General features: G+C 38.8%; 1 protein-coding gene across 4 annotated transcripts in view; it reads right to left on the bottom strand.

The window, feature by feature from the left end:
• The window catches only part of asic1c (acid-sensing (proton-gated) ion channel 1c), an 86,251-nt gene continuing 75,941 nt past the window's right edge, over nucleotides 1-10,310 (bottom strand). For 3 of the 4 annotated variants that reach the window (XM_023403724.1, XM_023403725.1, XM_023403721.1), the window contains exons 4-11: nucleotides 5,963-6,113; nucleotides 5,800-5,856; nucleotides 5,181-5,334; nucleotides 4,861-4,952; nucleotides 4,432-4,511; nucleotides 4,066-4,137; nucleotides 1,287-1,339; nucleotides 1-112 (exon numbers count right to left, since the gene is read on the bottom strand). In XM_023403724.1, the coding sequence (XP_023259492.1) occupies nucleotides 34-112; nucleotides 1,287-1,339; nucleotides 4,066-4,137; nucleotides 4,432-4,511; nucleotides 4,861-4,952; nucleotides 5,181-5,334; nucleotides 5,800-5,856; nucleotides 5,963-6,113 (738 nt within the window). In that variant the 3' untranslated portion in view covers nucleotides 1-33. The remainder of the gene's footprint in view (nucleotides 113-1,286; nucleotides 1,340-4,065; nucleotides 4,138-4,431; nucleotides 4,512-4,860; nucleotides 4,953-5,180; nucleotides 5,335-5,799; nucleotides 5,857-5,962; nucleotides 6,114-10,310) is intronic. The other variant, XM_023403723.1, reaches the window with a different exon arrangement.

Raw genomic sequence — 10,310 nt, 5'->3', positions numbered from 1 at the left:
TATGTTGTCAACAAGCAAACTCCTCAAAGTTGCCTAGAGTCGGGTGACGAGGTAACATGTTCGGCGTGAATCCGAGACTGTCCGAGTGACTCCGGAGGGTGTCACAGGTGCTCTGGAAAAACAGAGAGGAGGGAAGGAGGGAAGACGAGTTCAACCGGGTTAAGGGAGGGGTGATGAAGGGAGTGATGATGATGATGACGGAGGAAAGAAATGAGCCACAGGTAAAATGAGAGCAACCGGGACGATCATGGAAGGACGTGGAGAATAAAAAAAATTTAAAAAACACGTGTTGAGGAGAATTGGAGCAAAAACGAATAATAAAAATGAAGTTAATCATTATTAAGGCATGAGACACAAGGATAGGATGCATAATGGAGGACGATGAATGACAGAAACATATGTGGACAATGATGAGGGTAATGAATACAACAGATTTGGAAGTTCCAAGATCAGCCACATCGCATATGTTTCACAGGTAGTGAGAAGAGAGTTTAAAGAAAATTGGGGGAAGGTGGGGAAAGATGAGTGAAAGGAGGGAGAGGAGAAAGAAAACAGCATATTTTTAGTCCTGATTTTACACTAGCAGAATAAATTCTTTAAGTTACGGAAGTTGAAACATCCACAAATGTCTGCATTTCCCTGTATGTGCGCTCGCGGAGTAGATAACCGCTGATATGTGGGTAACAACACTGGTAGTCCCACTGACAAAAATGTCTATTCCGGCAGACAAAGGACCATTTATATTTTGTGCAAACTCACTGCATGCAGACCTGTGATAACATCACAAAGTAATGCATCTAGTGATGTTATCTGGCATGAGCCTGAAATGTATTGCCTCGAAATGGACCTCTGTGCTGCAGGGAAACAAATAGATCCTATATGGTTCAGCTTTTTGTACAATGATTCAATAAATATGTAATCTGTTTTCACAGGAGAAGTGCGCTTTATCCTTTGGGAAAGAAAGCATCATTATTCAGTGGAGGGAGCAAGTTTTGCATAGTGCAGAAAGGCAAATCTTTCTGTACTTGGAGAATCCAACCAACTCGTGCCTTCTGTTGAGCCAATAAATACAAACACACACCAAAACTAACCTGTCCTGACACGGCGGCAGATATTAAAATGCTCTCTGCAGTTGGATAATCACCCCCTTTTTCACTTGTATGCCTACTACAGCCAACCAAATCATTTGTAGCCACTGAGGAAATGATGTATGAGATGGTCTCAAGTATGTATGAAAGAGAGGGACAGCATGGGAGGGAGCATCTATTATCAATGGGGTGTGCTACCTGGGGGCATGATTAGGCGTGACACCAGGGCTGGTTGGGTTCTCTGGAAACTCCTGGAATAGACATGATGAAAAGAAAGATGGGTGAGGGTGACTGAAATGAAAATAAAACACAATGCAAATGCAAAGTCAAACTTGTGAGGGGATACTGCAAGAGAGTCTTTTCCCCTCAGTGACATCAAAGTACTGGTGGGTCAAAATAAGGTTTGAGGGTTTTTTTTCTGAATAAGCAGGGAAAGGACAGGGCAGTTACTCTCATCCAGACGTGTTGATGACCACTGAAGAGAAAGAAGTTCAAACTTAAAATAGACCCTAATAAACAACTAAATGCATTACTTCATTGTCAGGCTGTTTGAGTGGAGATGTGACAATGGACTCGTTGAAAAACGGTTATTGAATATGAGATAAAGGAAGTAAAGAGGATGGCTTATAGTAAGCAGGTGAACATATGACATGAATGGAGCAGAATACAGTAAATATCACACTATGTCAGACTCTAGGAAAAGCATGACATACTGTAAATATCAACCCACTAAATAAACGCTTCGACTACTGCCACATTCTAATGTAGAATTACTGATTGTCCAGAAACCAAACTAAAACAACCTCCTTGTTAAATATGTTGGCTTAAGTTTACATAAATCCAGTTCTACAGAGGAGAATAAACAATCTTTTTTCACACATCAGCCATCAAACCAACTTCTGAACCTGAGGCAACCAAGCATGCATAAACACAATCCTCATGCAGACACAAACCCATAACTTTTTCACCAATTTGAAGATAAAATTGTGGAACAACCCATTCTGCATGCTGTATTTTTTTTACATGTGATGAAAAAGCCTTGGACTTGTGTGACACATAACAGAGAAACAGAGCTTGCATTTCTGAGATTTGCCAAGAAGGCTGGGTGCAAACAGTATAATCAGGGACAAAAGGAAATGTCTGCGTTTAACTACAATCTGCTGAAATGCTTTGGATTAAAACAGCACCAGAAAAGAGGAAAGGTTTTAGCTTTTGTTTCTGTTTTTGCCTTGACAGAGATGGATTGGAGGCTTTTAGCTTTTATTTGGACTTGAGACATGACCAGTGGTTATTACAGATTAGATTTTGAAATGAAGTTCTATCTGCATTGAAAGGATATAGAAGATAGTTCATATATTTAAAGTTTCCCTCATTTATTACCTTAAGATGAATGGCTTAAGCCAAAACATTTCTATAACTAAAAACTACACATTTAGCCTGAGCTATGGTCAATACTTATTTATTTATAAAAGTAGCAGTTTATTAGTTCTACCAGTCCTGGTGAAACACAGATCAGATTTAAGTTGCTCATATCCATAACTCAGAAAATAAAAGTAGACATAAGAAACTTGTTATCAGTGGTGGAACTCACTGTGTTTTGTCAGAGCAGTAAACATGAACCCAAGATCTGATGACAAACCAGGACATTTAAGCCTGGCATTAAGAATAAAACGATCGATAACATCAAATTATCCTGTTAAGTCTTGGAGTGCAAACCCAACTAAATTCCTGTAATGGATCTGTGAATCAGTCACATTTTTATTAAAATAATTAAAAATTTTACTTAAAACAACTTGCTCCTATCTTTGACAGCACAACAATTACATTAATGCAAATAAGTGTACAATTGGAGATGTAAAACCCACTGTCATCGTTTGATTCAGCAGTATGTGCAGAATATTTGATGACTGCTGACATTAAGAGGGTGAATTGTGGTTATGAATAATCTCTTAATTGCCCTCTATAAACCTTACGTAATGGTCTGCAAGGGAAATGAAGGTGCCTCTAGATGCAGTGTCTTAAACCACTGGACTCAACTAAATGCTGTGATTTAGGGTTAGACAGAAATGCCTCGCATTACTCTAGTTTTCATTTTGATGTTAAATTGGGTTTTATTGCCTCGAGGAGCTTTGAAAATGAGTTGATCATCAAATGTTAATAAAATCCCCAGACCTCTTAATCTTGTTCTGCTTTCTGCTCATTCATCTACTATCGCATTAATCTATTCTGAGTTTGCAATAATCACGCTGCCAGACATAAAGCGAGAAAACCCAAGTACAATAACAGCTTTTCCTGCTCTAAGTGAACTGTAATTACATGATCGAGGGTGACATAGAGAAGCTACTGTAAACTGTGAAAATTCCTCAGAAGTGGATTGGTGTGTGGGATTAATTATGATTAAGGCCTTTACCTCTGATCATAAGAGCAGTTTGTGAGTCATGAATAAAAGTTAACTGAAAGCAGGTCAGACACTTCACTTCGACTTGTCCATGCACTGAAGTTTAAGGGCACTCAAGTGGCAAAACAAACCACAAAAAAAAAAAAAAAAACTCAGAAAAAGAAAAGAAGCTTAGAAAGTGAGTTTGGTCTTAAAATACTCATCTGTATTCCATCAGTAAAATGACTGCAGCTTTTTGTCATCAAAGGCAATAATTTGTGCTGCTTCTCTATAATATTCACAATGTAAATAAAGAGTACTGTATTTGTGCAATATTATACTGATTATGCATTCATACTGTGCAATAATAACAATGTTTATGTATGACTAATGATTGTGTTTTACATTGTTTCTGCAAGAGAAATTAAAACTCATGATGACATAATGTTGCGTGGCTTTGATTTCTCTCTGGTGCTGTTCATTAAAAGCATTTCAAGTGTGAGCAGACATTTTGTTGTTGCCGTTGTTGTTCCTTAGCTCATCTAATACACATCACATTCATTTCATTCAGTCAAATCCATTCTGAGAGACTAAAATTACCAGATTGTCGCTCTGGCAACGCTGTGGTCGTTTCTTGCGTATGAAGTAACCCAAAACCTTATCCTTAAACACCTGAATGCAAAAACATCAGATACACATTACAAACATATGAAATACATCAACATTCAAATTAAACATTAGCAGTACAACTAAGCTAAGATAATAGCTGCTGGCTCCAGCTACATATTAGCTGTACAAACATGAGCGGTGCAAATCCACTCGTCTAACTCTAAGCAGAAAAGAGAATATGTATAATTCCCAAAAAGTGTCAAAACTATTCCGGTAATGAATTGCCGTTACGTATAGACATAAATAAAGAGATGCTTGGTGGTATAAATTTCAACTACTTAAAAGCCATCGCTTTACCTCATATAGGTAGTCAAATATTTCCAATATTGTTAAGACACTGGCTCCAATGAACAGCCCCATCTGACCTCCAATGTCACCTAGAAGAAGAGAGATTAATAGATATGGGCAGGTAAAGTAACTGAACAATGGTGTGTGAAACTTTCCCCGTGCTGTCACTTTTAATTTAGTATCTCTCTGAATAATCTCAGCAGAATTGTCAAAAGTGTCCATCAAACCCGAACTTCTCCTCAGACCTGTTACCCTTGCAAGAGCATCAGATTATGAAAATGTGTTCAGCCTGTTTCACAAGTTCAAAGAGGAAACCTCAAAGCAACGGGCGTGAACACACACGATGTGAAATATGCAGCAGGGACCTGCTGAGAGTGCTGATACCGAGGTCAGCTGCGTTTTTCTGTAACAATGAACCCGAATCTGCGGGGATCTTACCGAGAAGCCCTGCAATTTCATAGGCCTTCTTCTGCTCAATCTTCTCATAATTCAGAGCTTCAAAGAAGATGTCCAAGACCAAAATATTTTCTCTGGGGAGAGGACAGACAAGAGCACACCAAAAAGATTTTATTTCCGGTGACATTACTCTATACTAAATGATATCTCACATTTCCTGTGTAACTATCTTTCATTATTGTTACATTGAAGGTGAACGATGGAGACTCAGGTCATGCTATTCCACAGTACACCCATACATCAACAGAAAAAGGAAAAGAGACCATCGTCTGAATAACTCACTGCTACCGCATAATACTTACCCAATATATTGCTCAGTTTTGTTGAATTTCTTAGCCAGATATTTAGCAGATGCCTTACTGGGGATCTTAACCATGGACAGCTCCTTGCCATAGCGAGTCATGTTGCAGGGGGTCTGACAGACACAGTAATCGTTGTCTTTCTCTACCAAAAAGTCTGTGGATGATCAAAGTCATTCAAAAATATTGTGATCACTGCGAAGAATCAAACAAAACCTGCACACAGAGGCTCTCAACTTTCTTCTAAAAATATCTCTTCACACGACATAAGAAACTGCATTTGCTGCCATCGTTCACTTTCCATGAAAGCAAATAATGACTGAAGCTATAACACAGAGGAAGGAGGAGGGAAAAAAAGCGCTGTGGGATTTATTTGATATCAGTGAAGCATAGACACATCACAAATCTTCCTAATGGAATTTTTAAACAATAATTTTACTTTATTATTTTGCTTCAGTACTGTCTGAGATTAAAGTAATTCCATGCTAAAGTTACAAAAGTATTATCTAAAGGCTGCAATAGTCTCATGGCACTACGACTGAACACTTGGTTGAATTCAGACATTAATGCAAATATATTACAGTGGTATTTCAAACTTATGCAGTACAGTGTGTGGGCTCACCTAAAGCTGGGTCAGCACAGTCTTTGTACTGCTCAGGTGTGCAAACTGTTGAGGTCCCTGTTTAGAATAACATAAAATACTTCCACATCAAATATAAAAATGCTACAAGAAGACACAAGTATTTGCAACATTTTTCATCGATTGAGTCAGTCTGAATTCATACCTGGCATGTGAACCATCCTGCAGTTGCAATTCTCCAGCAGGTACCGGGTTTCACAGTCAATGCGGCAGGCGGTGATGCTGTATGTGGAGAAGTATTCAGAGTCTATCGGAGTAGACTTGCAATCTCCCCAAGGCGGAGGGAGGTACTGAAGCTGAAAGAGCAAACAGGACATGTTTTCTCTCAGTATATAAGCACAGGGGATTACAACGAATAACATAATGCAAGCCCAGTACGGCATAAGTACAAAAAGAGGACAACAAGCTGACAAAACCCAATATAAATGTCTTAAACGTAAAAAAAAAAAAAACTAACAAAAAAAAAACAATACTGAAGCATTTAAAATGAAAATGTGCACTGAGACAATATTTGCACAAAATGTCCAGTCAGAACAACATTATTGCTCATGTATAGCGGCAAGCAGACGTCATGCAGAACATTACTAATGCAGGTCTAGTCCCCGGTAGGAAGCAGAGTACCATGGGAATAGAGACAGGCTTAAGAGAAATCTGTAAAATATGTAGTTTCAGACAGGACACCACAATCAATGGACAAATTTACAACCCTGAGAATGAAAGTCAGAACAATAAACAGTTTGCAGTTTTCAAATGAACAACTACATGAATTTAACAGACATTATACAGAACATAACATCCTAATGCACAGTAATTAGTATATCTAAAGACAATAAGTCCAAATAGATAAACTCCTCTCTAAAAGCTTACTAAAGTGGTTTTATTGTTGATTTTCTATTTAGATTTTCTAATCTTCGCCCATTTAAGTTTCTTAAAAAACCACTCTGACAGCACAGGCCTGTGAATTTAACAATGAACTGTACAGAAGATGTAGTGTGTATTCAGTCTGCAGTCTCATTAGAGGTAAAACTCTCATTAAAAGGTGAAGAGCAGGTCACTACTTTTATGAGTAACTCAGGGAATTCTTAATGAATCCACTAATTAGCAATACTTAATGACTTTTAAGGTTTTGGTTCACACTTAAAATTAGACCCATGGTGCTCATCTTATAACTGCAGCGATGTGTGCGCGCGATCTGTTTAGAGCTCCCTTTGACATTTTAAAGGAACTGAACACAGTGACACAGTTAGAAACCAGCAAGACTTCCAGTCCCCTTTAAAAGTCTTGTTTACAGCAGTTTATGGTAATGAATGCCTACTACTCATTTTCATGACAAAAATGAACCAATTATTTATGAAGTGCAGCGATGCTTGCTTGGGCATTTGAGCACATAGCTACTAATTGCGGTGGAAGCTAGCCAGCAATCAATGCCGAAGGCTTCTTCCTGACAACTTCACAGAGAAATGATGCTGCTGTTGTCACATTAAGGATCACTGTTATGCCCAATCATCTCCACCAGTCTAACCGGGCTTACTCTGACAATCTAACAGTCATTTAGTCAGTCGAGAGTCACAGTGATAGAGTACAATTCATTGAGGAAGTGGACTTAAACTGGCAAACATGATTAAGCCTTTATTGAACTCCATTTGTAGCCCACGGACTCTCATAACTGGAGCTACACTGCAGATAAAACCCTAGCACAATAAATGCTGGACTTCAAACTGATGCCAGAGTCCTCATGGCTAATACAATATAATGAATCTCGCAGCCTGGTCCCTCCAGATGACATTAAAGAACGGCCCAGTGGATCGCCCCGACAACACAAAAAAGAAAAAAGAAAAATGAAAAAACAGAAGTGTACATGGCAGTGAAAGGGTAAAGTCAAGCAACAGACTTGGATGAATGGTTTAAAGCTGGAATGAAACACGTTAGCTGCTCTTTACTGATATCTGTTAAACAGAGAAGACAATGACGACAAGGAAGGACTGCAGATGTTTTTGCTTCAGCCACATGAAGGAGAGCAGTTGAATCCATTCCTCAGGGGAAGGGGGCCAGCAGATGGAAGTGTGGAACTTGATGATGGGTGTGTAGCTATTTAACAAAACAGTATCTTTTTTGGGGGGTGGGGGGTTTAGGCATGCAGCAAGCCCAGACAGTCATACGCTACCCTCTGCTCTTGGGTGGAAACGAACGTTTGGAAGCCGGGGGCGACCCCGAAGCCCAGCTCATGGAGGAAAGGAGGCTCTGACTGAGAGTGAAGCTGTACCTTTATGCCGGCCTCATAGGACGTCTCATCTAGGGCGAGGGGTGAGGGAACACAGCCCACATCATTATCAAAATAAAAGAGGAGCAACAGCAAGGTAAGGGACAGAAATTGGTCAACCCCTCTGCACAGACAGCCTGACAACAAAACAGCTACAGTTCTCGGTGGTGTGTGAAGACTCTGCAGTCTTGGTGCACTGGTTCATTCAGCTATTCTCTTCTTAACTGTACTCAAGCTTGAGTGAAGACACAGTTCAGTTACAATACAATTCATAATTGTAGTCCAAAATTTGTGGTTGTAGTCTTCATGTCTCGTGGCTCACAATCACAGCCTCCTATTAAAAATTTAATTCCTCTGACAGAAGCTTTACGAAAAATAATAGTCAAAAGAAATCATATGTACTTCATCCAGCTGTCTATTATTACACTGAGAGCAGTGTCACTGTACCCGTAGGAGACTGAGTGAAATTAATGCTGCCCAGACTTTAATGACAGCCTAATTAATTCAGCACATCTTTTAGGTCGTAAACATGTCTTTTAGCTGTCACTGGTGTGGGCGCTCCTGTCATGATTATAAATGACAATCCATGCACTTTTGCTTTCTGGCAGAAACTTTGTGATGGTGATTAACAGTCCAGATTCACTTCTTGGAGATGGCTGAGTGATGATACACTTCGAGCATTTTACAACATTTTGAGAGAGAGAGAGAGAGAGAGAGAGAGAGAGAGAGAGAGAGAGAGAGAGAGAGAGAGAGAGAGAGAGACAGAGACATATAGTCAAAACTGCTTCCCAAAAATAAAATTTGTCATCTTTGTGGTGTCCAAGTGTCTGTTTCAGGAGACCAGAACTCTGCCTCAATCATCCCATGTTATTCTGCTTAAAGAAGGGTGAAGATTTTATTTGATCATTTCATTATCTCATGCTCATGAACTGACCAAGACCATTAACTCTAGGAGCAAAATCATTTAAATTAGGTCTGATTAATTGTTAAAATAATGAATTAGATTTAGTCCTGTATCTATGACTTCAATACTTCACAAGGGTTGATTGTGAAGGATGATTGATTGGGTTGATATAAATATTAAAAATCACGCAGCACAATACAGAAATACACTTGATCTCAAAGGTAATCACTGTAAAAACCTAAAATCCTTTGTTGCACAGCCGACATTTTCTTGGCTTACAATGAGGGTTTTGCTGTTTGTCAGAGGATATTTTCCTAATCTGCTACTGTTTCCCTTTGGAAATCAAAGACTGGTGTTTGGTTTGTGTGCTATTCAGGCGAAGACAAAAAAGAGAGACAATTTGAATTTGTTGCCTTGGTAACATCACATAACTGCCGTACAGTTTCATTAGATCTGGATAGGAAATCCATGAGAGCTCAGTATTATGACCTTGCACATAGGCTTTCTGATCAATTTGGGCACAACTGTCGTTATTACTTTTCATCCTTCACTGGCAGCAGTGAGGGGATAGTTGCAGACAAAGAGCTAATTTGCCAAAGGCTCTTTCTGCTTCCCTTGATATTGGGTGCTAAAACCCTCATTTTATTATGTCCCTGATTCATATTTCATTTTTAAAATATGTCTTCAAAATAGCTGTGGGTCATCTTTGGTATCTATGGATTCAGAGTTTAAGTGTTAATGAAATTGGAAAATAAACTAACATGATGACAGGTGCACCAGGCTTCTTTTGATAGTTCAATTTAACATGAAAAACAGGTTATTCCCCTCAAGATACAGAAAGTCTTGAAAGTCTTCAGAGGTCAGTTTTTTATAGTAAGAGTTAAAAGCAGGCTGAATGCTGCTGCCAGTAGATAATTTTAGCAAAAATGTCATTCAAAAATGTCATTCATAATGTTTAATATTACTTTAACACTTTCTTTAAAGGCTATTAATTATAAGAGATTGTTAATTCTCTCTTCAAAACCTTTAAACGAGGTCGACTTCTTATTAATCATAGTTAACATTATGATCATTAAAGTCTGATGAACATGTCTGTGTGAAATGTCTGCGTCTTCCTCACGGCTTCTCTCTGCCTTCTCTTTGAGTGTGCCACCAGAGACACAGCATTCAAATAGCTGTATTCATATTTTCATATATTCACTTTTCCCTCAAAAAGACTCAAGATGAAAAATAAAACAAACACTCTGAGCTGCCAGATATTTTGCATGCTGTGTAGTCTGAGGTTCTTTTGGCTCTGATAAGCACAGTATGCTTGTACGCTCGCATCCA

Source organism: Seriola lalandi, unplaced genomic scaffold (assembly GCF_002814215.2).
Source record: "Seriola lalandi dorsalis isolate HSWRI2012SDOR001 ecotype SW California unplaced genomic scaffold, Sedor1 jcf7180002054182, whole genome shotgun sequence".
Lineage (NCBI taxonomy): Eukaryota > Metazoa > Chordata > Actinopteri > Carangiformes > Carangidae > Seriola > Seriola lalandi.
This window is presented reverse-complemented; position numbering and strand designations above follow the sequence as displayed.